Below are 17796 nucleotides of genomic sequence, written 5' to 3' on the forward strand. Positions count from 1 at the left end.
AGACGACCTCCTGGGTAGCGCAGAGGTGCCCTTAAGGCAGAATGCTGGAGGTACAGATGCAAAACCTTTGAGATATCTATCCAGAAAAAAATAGTCATCAGGTTTCTGTGCACTGTCTGAAATGCAATATCCAGGTTTGAGTCTAGAAAACCGGCCAGCATATGGACTCTGGTCCATGAACCAGCGTGTCAGGGAGTGTCCTGATCTGGAAGATTTGAGACACAGACCTTTCAGAGATCAAATCTTGTTCACACGTTCACATGTTGGACTGCAGCTCCAGCATGGGATGCAGCAATTGCAACAATGCAAATAGTAAAATATGTAGATATAAAGATCCTTGATCTACGTATGTGTGAGACGTGGCAGGCTTCCCTCTGTTGTTATTAGGTTCCGAGAACAGAGGTTCAAGGAACCTATTGTTTTTCTAGTTCTAGAGATTATTAGGTTCCGAGAACAGAGGTTCAAGGAACCTATTGTTTTTCTAGTTCTAGAGATTATTATTATTATTTGCAAATGCCTTTTTGAGGCACTTCCCGGGCACCTAGGGGCTTGAAAACTATATGGAGTATCAGATCTGGTGTCTAGTTTCTAAATCTGGAATTTGATATCGCCTTCGGGTTCCATAGCGCCACCTAAGGGTGGTTTTTCTCCGGAAAGGTACTCGGATCGTCACGAAATCCAAGTATGTCGTACCTCTGGGAGTCCCGAGCCTAGTAAATATTTTTGAAATTTTTTACGCAAACAGGAAGTCAGCCATCTTGGACGGCGTGCGAAGATTTGAAATGTACGAACGCGTTTTTGAGGACTTTAGCATCAACGAAAACCCACAAAACTTTACGCGCAGGTTCGCAACGGTACTTCCGAGAATTTGATTGTGTAATTTTAACTTTTGGTTGCATATTGGCTCTTTGGCGCCCCCTTGTTTTTTTTCCCTTGTAGCGTAGCTTTGACCCCCTCAACATACGCGAAAACTCTTGAAAATCGGTCAAGAGATGGGCATCTGCCAACTTGACTTGCTCGTAAAGCGATTGCTCTCGGCGTGTTTCTGGGACTCCAGAGCGCCCCCTAATGCACGGGAGGCCGTAGTTTGAACGTAGTTTGTCCGATAGTCACCAAATTTGTTAGGAACGTCCAAATCGTCATTCCAGACGTATTTGTAATTGGCTTTCTTTAGCCCCGCCCACCCGGATGTCGGCCATATTGGATTTTGTACGTTTTTTGGCATACTTTGATGCACTCCTCCCAGACGCTTTATCGGATTCACGTCGAATTTGGATGACGTAATCGCCAAGTACCCGCAACGTTAAATTGCGAAGGGATTTTTGATTGATCGAACGATGAGGTCACAGGCCACGTTTGAATGTGCCATTTTCCCCTTTTATAGGTCTCGAACTTTGCGATACTCCTCCTAGAGGTTTCGAGATATCGATCTCAAAGTCGGGCGACGGCCTCACGACGCATTGACGATGCTAAATTTCCAAGCGTTTGTGTTTTCGCCAATCGCTGTTGCCGTGGCGGCCTTGTGAACTTTGATGTTTTGCTATGATGTGCATGGCTGTTGGAGCTTCACTTTGCACGGTCCGACAGTCTCCAAATTTCACACGCTGGATGAGAGTCCAGACCTGAACTCGAGTACATGCCATTGACGGTGATAGTCTTAGCGCCACCTACAGGAACAGGAGCATACATTGTCGGATCGGTCCCAAACTTGACACGCTTCATCAGGGTCACGTCTAGAGGACGTACGGATGTGTCTGACATTTGTGGATTGCGAATAAACGTGAACCCCAACTTGCGCCAGGCTCCAACGTGCGCCGGGTTCGAGGAACCTCTCAAGGCTGCTCGCAGCTTTAATTTTATACTTGTTATGGATAACCGCACCACAAGCTACTGCATTACTAGTCCAGTACTACTGCATGTGTTACTGCATGCAGTAGTACTGGACTAGTGTCCTCCAGGGAGGCAATGCTATCCACGAGAACAAGAGGAGAACCCGGCATTTGGGATCTCATCCCAGCCGAGATACGACAGAGGTACCGAGGCATTCACGGTGGGAAAACAAAAAATGCTAAGCTAATGCCACTAGCCGGAGGCAAGTTCAGCCTTCCATTCCCTCCGATGAACCGATGGCACCATGCAGGACTGGCCAGTGCTACAGGGAGGAGGCCAGCTTGTTGATCTTCACAAAGACGTGGCTAACTGATGCTAACGTCAAAGTAACCGGCTTCTCCTCTAGCCGAGCTACTGGGACACAAATAAGACTGGGAAGAAAGGAGGTAGTCCGATCCTTTACGTCAACAGGAGATGGTGCCACCCGGGACATGCAACTGTGAAGGCTCTGGAGCTAATAGCTGTTGGTGTCAGGCCCTATTACGTAGCACGTGAGTTCTCTCGTGCACTGTATGTTGCCTGTTTACATTCCACCAAAGGCGGACCCTGAGACAGCACAGGAGGCCGGCTCTAGCACCGCCTCTGCTCTGATCATAACCTAGTTCTCCTGCAGCCCACATATGTTGAAGAGGCTGCCTGTGACAGGTTTGCAGGTCAGGAGATGGTCCCTGGAAGCAGACTGAGACTGGGACTGGGACTGGGACATGGGGAGGATGTAAAGGGGGGCGGCACAGTGTATGACAGACTGTTTCCACTTTTGTGTGCACACGGTGGTTCCTGTCAGGACAGTCAGTTACCCAAATAACAACCCCTGGGTAGGCAAGGAGGTCAAGGCTGTCCTGACGTTCCCACTCCTGAAGGCATTCGGGAGTGGGAACGGGCAGGAGATGGGGGAGGCACCGCAGGAAGTTAAATCCTGCCTGAGGGCGTCTGTAAAGGATGGAATCCGGAGTATCGTAACAGAACACATTTGAGTTGGTCTCATAGTGAAACATTTATTGACTAATGATTGCCCGTACAGCCGGAAAGCAAATCTGGACTTATCTGCAGGCCGATTCCTGGCACATCATGGCACGTTCTCCCTGTGTCTGCCTGGGGTCTTGCCCCGCGGGCGAGACCCCGCCTCTCGCCCGTAGACTGCTGGGAAAGGCTCCAGTAGATCTCGTGACCTGGATTTTCAAATTAACCGGTTAAGAAAATGAATTAATTGTTGTTATTTTTATTTTATTTGTGTCAAGATAATGCCTGTTTCCTTATATATGGAGAATATAGAACCCATCTTTTCATTAGTACTGAGCGATTGGTAATAATCCTGATGTGTACTCATGCTTGAATGTGCAGGTGTTCAATATGGGGCTGATGTTAGGAAGGTGGAGCCTATCAGCTGGCACACATTTTGACAGATGACACCTGACCACCAAATTTCCTTTCTGTAGTTTTACAACTCAACAAAGTATTTTAGGAAACTCTCTCTCTCTCTCCCCATTGTCAGTCAGCTAAGTCTTGCTCGCCCAGATCAACTGGAGAGAGATGCTCGACGTCTGGGGCGGAGCCTGGTCCGGACTGGAGATGATGACGATGATGACGATGACGATTATGATGATGACCTTTTGGACTTGGAGTCCTCCAATGTGATCTTTACTCCTCTGCTGAGGTCTCCTCATAATGATGAATGGTTACCTGAGTTCGATCAACTCATCTAGGGCATGCAATACTAATCAGTCAATAATGTGTGTGTGTGTGTGTGTGTGTGTGCGCATTTGATTTTTGTAGTCGTTCCAGGCCAATGTCCTCAAGTGTTGTTGCAGCAACACCCAGAGTCCAGAGCTTCCAGGTGAGCTAATTGATCTCTCTATTTCAATTGCTCATTTGGATCCATGTTAAAGAATAACCAGCTAAGCAAGGTAGCACAGGTGCTTTATTCAGCATTTACTTCCTCTAGAATCTAGATTACTCAGGGTAATCCCATTTCTATGCACAATGGATTTATAATAACTACTACTACTACTGTACTGTCAAGGCACATAAGTACCGGTATGTGTTTGTTTGTATGTTCAGGTGAATGTGAGCATCCTGGAGGCTCAGAAGCTGGTTGGAGTCAACATCAATCCTGCAGTTTTCATCAGGGTGGGAAATCAGAAAAAACACACTCAGACACAGAAATCCACCAACTGCCCCTTCTACAACGAGGTACAGTAGGAAAATACAGTACAGTAGCACTGTACAGTACACCAACAAGACACAATACAGTACACTATGCTAGTTAAGCACTGAACAGTACACCAGTACTGCATAATAATGTAATGCAGTGCTGTAGGAAAATATTACAAGTCAGCATAGTACATAAATTGTATACTGCAGTACATAGCAGTACTACATAATGTAATACAATAAACAAAGAACAGTTACTGCATTGCAGTAAAATAAAATACAGTATCATACAGCTTAGTATAACACAGTAGAGTTGAAGAAAGTACAGTACTGTAGAGTATAAAATAATAGAGTGTAGTCAAGTAGAATTGTGTACAGTTGACACATTACAGCACTTTAAAGAACAATACAGTATAGTAGAATGAAGTACAACTGAGTATTGAACAGTAAAATATGATACATATGTCTGTTTCTTTCAGAACTTCCAGTTTGATTTTCACGAGGATCCACAGATCCTCTTTGATAAAGTCATCGAGATCAAGGTCAGTTCCGTTGGTTTCGACTGGAGGCAGCATGGTGGCGCAGTGGGTAGCGCTTGGTTTGAGTCCGGGGCTTTTCTGTGTGGCGTTTGTTCTCACCGTGTCTGCGTGGGTTCTCTTCGAGTTCTCCTCCCACCTCCAAAAACATGCAGCTCAGGTGAACTGGTTTCTCCAAATTGTCCGTAGGTGTGAGAGGGAGACGCCTCACCCCGGGTGAGACGATTACCATCGTCTCGTCTTTGAGAATGTAGTTACCACGGTGAGCCTGAACACCTCTAATGTCACCTCTTCTCAGGTGGTCCACAGAAAAACGCTGGCCTTCCTGATGACCCACATTGGAACATTCAAGATTGACATCTCTACTGTGTACAAACAACCAGGTACCAGTACTGCTCTGACTGCAGTGCACTGATCATAGTACTGCGATACCCACTGACCTTTCTGCATCTTCAGACCACAGGTTCTACCAAAAGTGGGCTCCTCTCTCAGACCCAATGGACACTAGGTCAGGGATCAAGGGCTTTGTGAAGGCCAGTCTCGGTGTGCTGATGAAGGGAGATGCTCTGAACATTCCCAGTCTACCACCGACTTCCACATCAGGAGCCACTGAGGACATTGAAAAGTCCGTAAACATTGTTGCTCATGATCAATATGGACCCAAACACCAAACAGTATGATTTGGTGTTTGGTGAATCAATACACATATTTGAGACCCTGACAAAAATGAGGTGTGGACCACTTTGGACTCCCTCACCCCATTCCTATGCATTGAGTGTGGGTTAGTGTGGGTTCTCTCCGGGGTCTCCAGTTTACTCCCACGTGTGGGGACAGGGTTGTTTGTCTATGTGTGGCCCCGTGATGCATTGGCCTCTTGGCCAGTCATTGGTCCTACAGGGTTCTCATGCTGCCTTTCTTTTTTCTTCTCAGGAACCTGCTGCTTCCTCGAGGTATGGCTACTGAGCGTCCATGGGCTAGGTTCCGTATTCGGATCTACAGGGCCGAGGGCCTGCCCACCATGGATTCAGGTCTAATGGCAAAAATGGCAAAAGTCACAGATCGGACAGTCTTTATTGATCCCTATGTACAGGTGACCTTCGCTGGCCAACAGGTATTCAGACACGGACAAGCAGATTTGCTTTCTACTCTAACCCCGGCCATGCTCAGAGAATTAAACTGTTTCAACAGGACCAAATCTATTTGCTTTCGTTTCAGGTGCCAAAAAGGTCATTGCTCAAGGTTATTAGACTGTCTGATTGTTCTTTCAGGGGCCCATTACCCCAGCGCTCGTAGGACCTAAAAACCTACAACCCCAAGCACAAATAATGAACTCTTCTCAGTTGTTTAATTTTGTAGAAAAAAAGCAGATCACAGACATACAACAAAACGGAAGTCATTCCGTTTGGCAACTTTATGGCTCTGAAAGAAAAAAAACCAAAATTGTGGTAGTCAACAACAATTGCTTTTTTAGATCAAGCAGAGGGAACAATTTGTGGAATCACTAAATTCTGAGGAAATAAATATGGAATCACCCTGTAAATTTCCATTTCCAAAAATAACACCTGCATCAGATTAAATCTGCTCCTTAGTCTGCAGGTAAAAAGGAGTCCTCACACCTTGGCGAGCCGTTGCACCAAGTGGACTGACACGTATCATGGCTCCAACACCAGAGCTGTCAGGTGAAACAGTTAGAAGTTAAATCATTACAGAATGTTGCAAAAGATGTCAGCGGTGTCTAAACTCTGGACCAAGTAGCAACAACATAGGAAGGATGTAAAAGGCAAGCATGCCGGTAGTAGGGTGACCAGACGTCCTGCATTGTGCGGGACGTCTGGTCACCCTAGCTGGTAGACCAAGGACAACGTCAAAGCATCAAGACAGAAAACCTAAAGCAGAAAATGCACAGTAAAACAAAAGAGGAACAAATGGACGAAAACTGGAGTCAACGTCTCCAACTTGGTGCCAACTGGAATGGCACCAACTTTTGTTTCGGGCCATTCCAATGAGATGCATGAAGATAATTGCCTGAAGAAAACATGCAGACTTCCACAGTCATTGATGATGTAGGGGCCTGCATGGCAGGTAAGGGCACTGGGGCGATGGCAGTCATGACATCTTCTATAAATGCACACGTTTACTTTGACATTTTAGGCACTTTTCATATCCCATCAGTTGCAAGTATGTTTGGGGATGATGACGTAATTTTCCGGGAGGTGGTGTAGATTTAAATTCTCCTTGGTCCATCAGGGCCTTGAATACGACAGAAAGGAGGTGAGCCTGCTTGTGTTTATGTCTACAAGTCACCGGTTTGCACTGTTTTTAATATGTAGTACATATAACTTTACAATCATGCTGCTCAACTCATTGTGTTCTATACGTCCCTTAAATGTTGGGGAATGTGTGTGTGATTGCTGTAAAACAAATTCCCCTCCGAGGGACAAGCCAATAAAAGTGCAGTGAAGTGCAAAGTGTTTTTTTGATTGCATAATTCTTTTCCTCAGAATTAAGTGATTCCACAAATGTTTCGCTCTGCTTGATCTAAAAAAGAAATTGTTGTTGACTACCACAATGTTTTCTTTCTGGATTTCTTTTAGTGTTTCTTAGAGCCTGAGAGTTGCCATTTTAAACGACTTCGGTCTGTGATCTGCTTTTTCTCTACAAAATTAAACAACTGAATGGACGTCCTCCAAGACTGCTGATCCCATCACTTTTACCAGCGGTTGTAGAAAGTACAGATTAATTCCCTTTAATCCTAAAACATTTGATATTCCACTGCATGATGCAGCACACCCAACAGCTCACAAGCAAATTAGGTTCAAGATAACAGATCCAAACTTATAAAAGCATCACCTGGGATCCATTCTGTGGAAATGATGTCGTCAGACACCTAGGATCATTCAGCTGTGTAAAAGATGATTTTATTTTTTCGTGATAATGAAGAAATGTGCTGCGTGTGACGAACTTGCTTCATAGTCAGGCGTGTGGTTTGTATGTCAGGGAGAAACGTCAGTCGCCAGCGCCACTAGCTATCCGCTTTGGAATGAGGAGATCTCCTTCATTGAGCAGTTTCCTCCTCTGGCTCAGCGAATCAGAGTCCAGATCCTTGACGATGCCAAGATGGGCGACATTGCCTTGGCAACACACTTCCTAGACCTACAGCAGATTTCTGATCCCACAAGGAATGGTATGTCCCACAGTTAATCTCTTCTTAGAGATACGATGCACAGTATTTTCTTTCAGTTTGCATTGTCTTCATCTGCAGAGAAAAACCTCCTTTGATGCAGGTCTTCATTTTTCTACTGTTACAAGTTTACATTTGTTTTACAGTGTTGGTTAACAGGGCAATGCCTGTTGTCTGCCTGCAGGTTTTAACCCCACATTCGGCCCATCTTGGGTTAACCTGTATGGTTCTCCTCAAAACTCAACTCTCGGAGATGTCCATCAGGTCAATCAGAGCCAACCAAATCACCGTCATCGTTTTAATCATTTAATCAGATTGAAGTAGGCTAACACTCTCTTGTCCAGGCTTTGAATGAAGGTCTGGGTGAAGGAATCTTCTACCGTGGGCGAATCCTCCTTGGTCTCTCCGTAGAGGTTTACTCCTCCCCCTCTGCTGTCACACCAGATTCCACCTCAGGTGCCATGGGAAAGGTACATCAAAGAGAAATGTGAAAACATCACATTTCATGTTCCAGCAGTCATTCAGCCCAGTTGTTATTTGTAGAAGGTCACATATTGATTCTTAGACATCCCGTGTGTATAATTGAAGGTTAAAGGAACTCTGGGGAAGCTGGGAATGGGGAAGAGGAGAAGCAGCAAGAAGAAGAACAAGGAAGGTCAGTCGACAGTGATGAAAAATAAATAACTGTCCTTTCATCAAATAGTTCTGATGAAACAGGAGAACCAGTAAAATGATTGAGCACAAATACTAGAACCAACTTCTCCTCATGAACATTTTAAAGGTCCCATATTATGAGAAAGTCCCTTTTCCCATTTTTGTAGACTATTATGTTGATTTTCTTTGCCCCTCCCCTTCTGACGTCAAGAGGGGTAAATGTGCACCCTCACCTGTGGCCAGGAACTTTGGGTAGTGATCAAAGAACAAGGTCGCTGGCACAAGTGGCTGAAATGAGTTTCCTCCGTGGGGGGGCTGGGCTCCCCTCAGAGATCGGGTGAGACGCTCCGTCATCCGCGAGGAGCGCCGAGTCGAGCCGCTGCTCGCGGTGAGAGCAGCCGGGTGGCGTGGCTCCCCGTGTCTGCGTTCTGCCCGTCCACGCTCTACAGCATTTTCCCTGCATAAAGTTTATTTCTGGTGCTAATGTTCCAGAGAAAATGGGCAAACATGTTTTAGTGTGTGGTAAACACTTTGAACGAGACGCTTTATGGAGCGGGAGACAGACAGAGATAGAGACAGACAGACAGAGACAGACAGAGACAGACAGAGAGACAGACAGAGACAGTCAGAGACAGACAGAGATAGCGACAGACAGACAGAGACAGACAGAGACAGACAGAGACAGTCAGAGACAGTCAGAGATAGACAGAGACAGACAGAGACAGACAGAGACGGACAGAGACAGACAGAGATAAACAGAGACAGACAGAGACAGACAGAGACAGTCAGAGACAGACAGACAGACAGAGATAGACAGAGACAGTCAGAGACAGACAGAGACAGACAGAAACAGACAGAGACAGACAGAGACAGACAGAGATAAACAGAGACAGACAGAGACAGACAGAGACAGACAGAGACAGACAGAGACAGACAGAGATAGACAGAGACAGACAGAGACAGTCAGAGACAGACAGAGACAGACAGACAGACAGAGACAGACAGAGACAGACAGAGACAGTCAGAGACAGACAGAGATAGACAGAGACAGACAGACAGACAGAGACAGACAGAGACAGTCAGAGACAGTCAGAGACAGACAGACAGACAGAGATAGACAGAGACAGTCAGAGACAGACAGAGACAGACAGAGACAGACAGAGACAGTCAGAGACAGTCAGAGATAGACAGAGACAGACAGAGACAGACAGAGACAGTCAGAGACAGACAGAGACAGACAGAGACAGACAGAGACAGTCAGAGACAGTCAGAGACAGACAGACAGACAGACAGAGATAGACAGAGACAGTCAGAGACAGACAGAGACAGACAGAGACAGTCAGAGACAGTCAGAGATAGACAGAGACAGACAGAGACAGACAGAGACAGACAGAAACAGACAGAGACAGACAGAGACAGACAGAGATAAACAGAGACAGACAGAGACAGACAGAGACAGTCAGAGACAGACAGACAGACAGAGATAGACAGAGACAGTCAGAGACAGACAGAGACAGACAGAAACAGACAGAGACAGACAGAGACAGACAGAGATAAACAGAGACAGACAGAGACAGACAGAGACAGACAGAGACAGACAGAGATAGACAGAGACAGACAGAGACAGACAGACAGACAGAGACAGACAGAGACAGACAGAGACAGTCAGAGACAGACAGAGATAGACAGAGACAGACAGAGACAGTCAGAGACAGTCAGAGATAGACAGAGACAGACAGAGACAGACAGAGACAGACAGAGACAGACAGAGATAGACAGAGACAGACAGAGACAGTCAGAGACAGACAGAGACAGACAGACAGACAGAGACAGACAGAGACAGACAGAGACAGTCAGAGACAGACAGAGATAGACAGAGACAGACAGAGACAGACAGAGACAGTCAGAGACAGACAGAGATAGACAGAGACAGACAGACAGACAGAGACAGACAGAGACAGTCAGAGACAGTCAGAGACAGACAGACAGACAGAGATAGACAGAGACAGTCAGAGATAGACAGAGACAGTCAGAGACAGACAGAGACAGTCAGAGACAGTCAGAGACAGACAGAGACAGACAGAGACAGACAGAGATAGACAGAGACAGACAGAGAGAGACAGAGACAGTCAGAGACAGTCAGAGACAGACAGAGACAGCCAGAGACAGACAAAAGACAACGTTTTATCGAATCCAATCTCGTTAGAGACGTCACGTGTTTGTTCCCTTGTTCTTGGACATAAAGTTCATAAAGTTTATAAAGTTCATAAAGTTCATAAAGTTCATAAAGTTCAGAAAGTCTGCGTGATTGAACATTTGTTTACGTTCATCAGCATCAATGGCTTCCAGCAGAATAACAGAAGAGGCAGGAGAGGCAGGAGTCGAAGTCCCGGAGTCCGTTACCGTGTCCGTTGAGGAGACCCATCCACTGCCAGAGGTCAGGGTTCACCACCATCATCATCATCATCATCATTTAGTTTTGGTCTTTTTCCATTTAGTATTATGCTTTATTCAGCATTTGTATCCATTATACATAGATTTTAAAGAAACAACAAAGCAGGGACAATTTAAATTTGGGTTAGTGCTAGATGAGGACAAAGGCTTGAATAGGGTTAGGGTTAGGGTTAGGGTTAGGGTTAGGGTTAGGGTTAGGGTTCTTCTTAAGCTCCACTGGTGAGACTTGGAGGAGGTTCCACATCCTTGCCTGTTTATTTGTCTGCAACGTGTCGACAGCGTCTTCTTTGTGTCCACAGCGTCTTCTTTGTGTCCACAGGGTTTCCTAGGAGAGAGTGAAGATTTTCTTTTGTTCACCTCGCTGTTTGAAATCACAATGATGGACCCGTCAGTAGGAACCAAACTGATGACCTTTGAACTCTCCATAGGTGAACAGTGCATTCTTTATGCCGGACAGCTGATAGACACATTTGTGCTAAAACTGCCAGTTACAGTGTAGACCATGCGATATGATGAATGATTTACCCACAAAATCATTTTCTTGAGGATTTAATCAAATAAGAATAAGGTGTTCCATAATAATTTAGGTAATGTCCTTAAATGTCCAGCCAACAGTCCAATGGAAGTGTGCTTTTGACTCTATTTTAAATTAAGACAAAGGCACATGCTACAATTCAGGAATTAGACAGTTTTCATTTTCATTCATTGTGTAAATGGCTTATTCTGAAAAAATAGTTTTCTGACCCAGTGTTGGCACATTGTTCATTGATAAATCCTGTTACGAAATGACACTGTGTAGCCGAATACAGTAAATACAATGACAATCTCACTCGGTGTGGAACCCCGGCCCGTTCGGACGAATGCAACGCACAGACAGATCTCTGTTTGCAGCTTTTAAAGCTCAGATCACGCAGAAGTCGTGGAAAACTCGAGCAATGTCGCCACCTACTGAGATAGAGGAGTATTACATTACTCTGCCAGTCTGTTTTACAGAACAGACACTCAACAATGCTATATTATTAGCAGACAATAATTAATTACACTTGACAATCACTGTTCCAATCTGCACAGTAAAAGGACGTTTACCATAATCTTCAATCAGTGTAACTTTGCTGACGAATCATTTGACTTTGATGTCATTGCTCAGCCTTGAATTATCATTATGAAAAATAAATACAGGCAATTTCAATGCATGCATGAACTTTACGACAACTACTATCAGGTTACATGAAATCAAACATCACTGAGATGAAACCGACAAAAATCTAAATCATTTGACAGCAGTTGATTCCCACTGCAGTGTGGAGACAAAATGTGACCTCGCCATTTTAAGCTCATCAAGGAATGGACATTTATCGGATGATCCGTTACTTACAGGGAACAATGGGAAGGCAGTCGAAATTAGGAGATCCAAGAAGAACCAGAGCCGAGAGGAGCTGAGGAGGAGCCGAGAGGAGCTGAGTTCAAGCAGAGAAGACCTGAATGACGAAGAGCAAAGACTGCTTGACTCAGAGGAGGAGCTGGACAGAGAGGAGGTTTTGAATCCCGAGCCTGAAAACAGATCTGTGTCTGATTCCATGAGACCCCAGCCCACGGAGTATGACAGGTACTGTAAATAACTACTGAGCAATCATCCATCCATATTCCAACCCATGGCATTCTGGGTGATGGATTATCTCATAAGTGTATTCTTGGACGGTCCCCCAGAGAATCCTCCCGAGTTTATAAATTATTTCACTGGCAACGGCAAATAAATCGGTTCTTATTCTGCTTCCCAAGGAACGTTTTCCTGCAGGTCTTCTAGCTGTGTGTCCTCGACAACTGTCACATCAGTTTTACCTTATTTCCAAGGTCCTTTCAGGAGTTATTGCCCCAAGAATACGCCCCCTTGCTGTTGCACATTAATTGGATTGGGTAGATGTTCAAAGTTATTGAAAGAGATTTTAAGCATACAAAACAGGAACATTCACTCCCATACGTCACTTTTGCTTTCACAACTTTGATCATTTCTCTTGCCCATTTACATGCTGAAGTGACCCGAACCCGAAACGCTGAACCTCTGTTGCCACCAACAGTTGGCATATTGGCCAACGTGGTAGCTCAATGAATTTGCTCTGTAAGTCTGTATTGTCATGGAACACTTTCTTTAAAGCACAATACTGATATGCTTCAAGTGAAGATGTAATATAATTACAACAGGACACAAATAATCCTGAATGCAAGACGAAGTGGCTCAGATGGATGAATTAACCATTAGCTTCTCATAGTGGTTCCATAACAACGTACATAGTTTTAACTGGCTAGTTTCACTTTTTGATTAAACATATTATCCAATGGGACAGAGACCCATAGGTCATTTACACACTGACTATTATGTATTTTTTATTTTGAAACAAATACAATACATATAAAAATAAAGTTATGTTAAGTTCTGGACTTTGGTGCGGACCCCAGAATGCATAGTCGGAGGCGCAGGGAACATCCTGTACTTCTTTAACAATAAATACAATAACTTCTTCCAACAAAAAGTGCAGCCTCATGGTGGCACGGGTAGTGCAGTTAGCAGGAGCTAACATAGCACAGCCAGTTTCTCCATTACGCCGGTTCCAAGCCGGATAAATGCAGAGAATCCGGCGAAAAAATTCTCCAAAATTGAAGATGCTAATCACCTTAAATAAGAAAGACATACCCGGTACTGGATCGGTCGAAGCCCGGCTTAATAACGACCGCCAGCAGCGTTGTTAACCCACGGGACGCTGCTGGAAACTGCTGAACACAGAGATGAAGAGGAGGAGGAAGATGAGTGCATCAGCAGCGAGAGAAGAGGGAATGGAAGAGTTCAGGACTGAGAGTAGAGACTCTGAATGTTGGGACGATGACGGGAAAAGCTAGAGAGCCGGTGGACATGATGAAGAGGAGGAGGAAGGTTGATGTGTGTCCAGGAGACCAGGAGGAAAGGAAGCAAGGCTAGAAGCTGAGGAGCAGGATTCAAGTTGTTTATAACGGAGGAGAGGAAAGAGGAATGGAGGAGGAGTTATCCTGAAGGATGTGTTCTAGAGGAGAAGGAGAAGTTCTTACGCTCCACAGGTAGGAGGTGAGTTAGAGGAGAAGAAGTTCTTACGCTCCACAGGTAGGAGGTGAGTTAGAGGAGAAGGAGAAGTTCTTACGCTCCACAGGTAGGAGGTGAGTTAGAGGAGAAGGAGAAGTTCTTACGCTCCACAGGTAGGAGGTGAGTTAGAGGAGAAGGAGAAGTTCTTACGCTCCACAGGTAGGAGGTGAGTTAGAGGAGAAGGAGAAGTTCTTACGCTCCACAGGTAGGAGGTGAGTTAGAGGAGAAGGAGAAGTTCTTACGCTCCACAGGTAGGAGGTGAGTTAGAGGAGAAGGAGAAGTTCTTACGCTCCAAAGGTAGGAGGTGAGTTAGAGGAGAAGGAGAAGTTCTTACGCTCCAAAGGTAGGAGGTGAGTTAGAGGAGAAGGAGAAGTTCTTACGCTCCACAGGTAGGAGGTGAGTTAGAGGAGCAGTTTAGAGGAGGTCGGTGACCTTAAGGTCGTGGTAGGAGAGAGTGTAGCCAGCCAGCATAGGCTGGTGGTGAGGAAGATGACTCTAGTGGTGAAGAAGAGGAAGAGGATGAAGGCAGAACAGAGGACAAAGTGGTGGAAGCTGAAGAATGAAGAGTGTTGTGTGTCTTTCAGGGAAGAGGTGAGACAGACTCTGGGTGGACAAGAGAGGCTTCCAGAAGACTGGAATACAACAGCTCAGGTGATCAGGGAGACAGGTAGGAGAGGACTGGGTGTGTCTTCTGGAAGGAAAGGAGACAAGGAGACCTGCTTGAGTCCCAACTCAAAACATGAACTAAAGATCACAGCCAAAAATACATAAATCCACACAAAGACCTGCAGCAGGCGAGAGACGGCAAAACCACGGGCAAAGAGGAAGAACAGGAGCTCCCGGCAAGCGGAGGGTATAATCTGGCAAGGGAGTAGAGAGGAGATCTATGAAGCCGGCCGAATGAGGATCAGGTGTGTCTGGAGCCAACCCCGCCTGCTGCAGTCTGATGAGCAATCGAGGCAGAACAGAAAACATGTGAGCAGAGGAAAACTCGGGGAATGCAGATAAAGCAGAACATCGGCATAACAGTAACACACTGCCCAATCACAGGGGCTTCGCTTCTGAGGGTCGTGTCGTAAGCCGACTTGGTCGTAAATCGGCCCATGTTAAATTAAGTATATTATGCTGCGTCATGATTGGTCGACATCGTGGGTGAGAGCTGTCGTACACTCGTCAGTAAAAACACATCGTAAACAGAAAGAACCCAACAACAGAGGAGCGCGGTCGTAAAGTCGACGACCCCCTGCAGTGTCGGCTAAGACTGTCCGTCTGTCCGCCAGGTCGTTCCAGTGCATTCCTCTCCAGCCCCCGTCCATCAAACAGAAGCCGTGCCTGTTCATTTGGAGTCAGTTTGAAGATCACAGTTTTCGTCTCTCTCAAGTTAACTGGCTCAACAAGATGGCCGACAGGCTGGTGAGGGTCAAGGGACGTTTATCGTCCTTAATACAATATCTATCATGCATTGGCGTCAAACTGGCCACATTTTGTTTGTCTGTGCTCCCTGCTACTTTGCTAGGAAATTGGTCTTGATGACGTTGAAAGTCTCTTGAGGAGGCCCAGGAGCAACGCAAAGGAGCGCTTGCTGGAGGTGCTGCTGGAGCTGGTGGCCTCCTGCAAGTAAGTCTCCTCCGGAAATTTGATTTGATTTGTTCATGAGATTTAGTCTGACTTGTTTTGCCCTGTTGTCTGGCGTCTGTCTCGCTCCAGGTACTTCAGTGTTTTCTCCGACAGGAGATCTCAAAATCGCCCCAACAAATTAGACCGATGCAGAAGGGAATTCATCAAGAAGAATTTGGTGAGTGTGTTCTCAGTTGTGATCCTCATCCACCTGCCTGTCAGCCTGACTTCCTGTCTTTGCAATGACCAGGTCTTGCTAGCCAGGCAGGCAGTGAGGGCTCGGCGGAGGATGACCAGGCGGATGGCCAAACAGCATTTGATGAATAGCAGGAAACTCCTCAAGACTCTTCGTCAACTGGCTAAAGAGGTGATTTAACACAATACATGTCAGCACAAGCACAAGCAGGGTGTCCAGCTCGTCTCACGTCTCACACCTTTGACCCCGCCCTCTTCTCTCCAGCCCCAAACCACAATCCCAGATGTATTTCTCTGGTTACTGAAAGGAAGAAAGCGATTGGCTTATGTCAGGATCCCTGCCTACTCCATCCTCTTCTCATTGGTGGAAGAGCAGAGGGGGCGGGATTGTGGCCGCGTCACCACACTCTACATGAAGGTAGCCATTGGCCTCCTGTAATCAGACACGAAGTCTGTCTCTCTGTCTCTAAAATCAGAGATGATGCTCCCATTCTGTCTATGACATCACAATTGATCCTTATGTTTAAAATGATTGTCTAAAATCAATTATGTTTGCTGATTATCAGCAACAATTGTGACAACGGTTAACACTCTCTCTCTCTAGTCTCCAGGGAGTGCAGCGAGTGAAATCTTTGCAAAGGTGGAGGCCTTCCTGTGGCTTGGTCTAGCCAAATATAGCAAAGAGGCCACCGTCTCCTTGCCAACAGAGTTTGATCCAGTTTATGAAGAAGACGAAGAGCAGCAGAGGAGACAGCTCTCAGCTGGGTTTAGAAAGCTTCCTCTGAGTCTTTCCTGCCAGGGTGAGTCAGCTGACCTCGTTCAGGAGGGAGGACGGATTCCCTACGGGATAGTACTCAGAACCTGGACTTAGCAGCTGCTCCGATCAGTGAAGGTAACCCTACATTCTGTTTGCAGACAGCAGGTATTTCCAGCTGCGATGTCACCTATACCAGGGGCGTGGCCTGATGGCAGCTGGAGATAACGGCCTATCAGATCCCTTTGCCAAGGTGGTCTTCTCCACACAATGCCAGGCCACCAGGGTGTGTAGCGCTGCCACGCTGGTTGCACTAATCATTCAGTGAAGAAGCGTGTCGATGACAAAATGCATCAATGTCCTCGATGGAGGAACAAATCACTCTTTGCTTGTTACCAGTCTGACCAGCTTAGTATCATATTACAACACCTGTATTTGTTGAGACATGAACCACAAAGTAATAACAAGTACCTGTATGTTCTATTACAAACGCTATATTCCAAGCATGTGACCATGACGACCAATTTAAACTCAACTTTTGCATAAAATTAGAAGACTGTTACTTGAACTCGTGCTTTTATACACGTCGTGTGTGTCTGTGCATTTATGTGTGTGTGTGTGTGTGTGTGTGTGTGTGTGTGTGTGTAGGTGATCTCAGACACTCTCTCTCCAGCTTGGTGTGAGTGTTTGTTGTTTGATCGAGTTTTACTGGAGGGAACACCGGAGGAGCTCCAACAAGACCCGCCTCTCATCATCATCAGCATCTACAGCTATGACAACTTGGTTAAACTTCTTCATTTATTCTTTAACCAGCTTCTGTTCATTCATTCATTCATTCATTCATTCATTCAGGGAGACGTGCTATTACATCCTGAGTGTGTGTGTTTCTTGTGTACAGGGTGCTCCCAAGCCTCTAGGCAGGGCCTTTGCTGAGCCCGAGTTCAAAACTGTGGAGCAGTACTACCAGAAGCCCCGCCTCCGTTTCTTTAACATCAACATGGGGCGGGTCCCTGCTGGCGAGCTGTTGGCTACCTTTGAGCTGATTGAGCTCGACTACTCTGGGATTGGAGAGGTGGCGCCTGTTCTTTTGCAACTAATTTGGTGGTTCTGTCCATCATTTCTGATCATAATACTTCCATCATTTTTACCTTGTGAAGCACCTGGCACTCTTCAGTCCAGAACTGTTGACTCCCAGTAATCCCAAACGTTTAATAATCCGAGTTTCTTGCTTTTTAAAGGGGAAATGCATTCAGCA

The 17796-nt window shown here is 45.8% G+C and overlaps 1 protein-coding gene across 1 annotated transcript in view; it reads left to right on the forward strand.

Annotated features, from left to right (window-relative positions):
- fer1l4 (fer-1 like family member 4) overlaps window positions 1–17796 on the forward strand; it is a 51250-nt gene that overhangs the window by 10875 nt on the left and 22579 nt on the right. The window contains exons 7-29 of the mRNA XM_068742029.1: window positions 3383–3544; window positions 3664–3724; window positions 3949–4080; window positions 4521–4583; window positions 4876–4960; window positions 5034–5202; window positions 5508–5688; window positions 7575–7761; window positions 7943–8022; window positions 8103–8228; window positions 8347–8413; window positions 10746–10849; window positions 11186–11294; window positions 12244–12472; window positions 15256–15388; window positions 15492–15592; window positions 15683–15770; window positions 15843–15959; window positions 16053–16205; window positions 16392–16587; window positions 16703–16827; window positions 17190–17324; window positions 17440–17613. Of these exons, the coding sequence (XP_068598130.1) occupies window positions 3383–3544; window positions 3664–3724; window positions 3949–4080; window positions 4521–4583; window positions 4876–4960; window positions 5034–5202; window positions 5508–5688; window positions 7575–7761; window positions 7943–8022; window positions 8103–8228; window positions 8347–8413; window positions 10746–10849; window positions 11186–11294; window positions 12244–12472; window positions 15256–15388; window positions 15492–15592; window positions 15683–15770; window positions 15843–15959; window positions 16053–16205; window positions 16392–16587; window positions 16703–16827; window positions 17190–17324; window positions 17440–17613 (2977 nt within the window). The remainder of the gene's footprint in view (window positions 1–3382; window positions 3545–3663; window positions 3725–3948; window positions 4081–4520; window positions 4584–4875; window positions 4961–5033; window positions 5203–5507; window positions 5689–7574; window positions 7762–7942; window positions 8023–8102; window positions 8229–8346; window positions 8414–10745; window positions 10850–11185; window positions 11295–12243; window positions 12473–15255; window positions 15389–15491; window positions 15593–15682; window positions 15771–15842; window positions 15960–16052; window positions 16206–16391; window positions 16588–16702; window positions 16828–17189; window positions 17325–17439; window positions 17614–17796) is intronic.

Source organism: Brachionichthys hirsutus, chromosome 8 (genome assembly GCF_040956055.1).
Source record: "Brachionichthys hirsutus isolate HB-005 chromosome 8, CSIRO-AGI_Bhir_v1, whole genome shotgun sequence".
NCBI classification, from domain to species: Eukaryota; Metazoa; Chordata; class Actinopteri; order Lophiiformes; family Brachionichthyidae; genus Brachionichthys; species Brachionichthys hirsutus.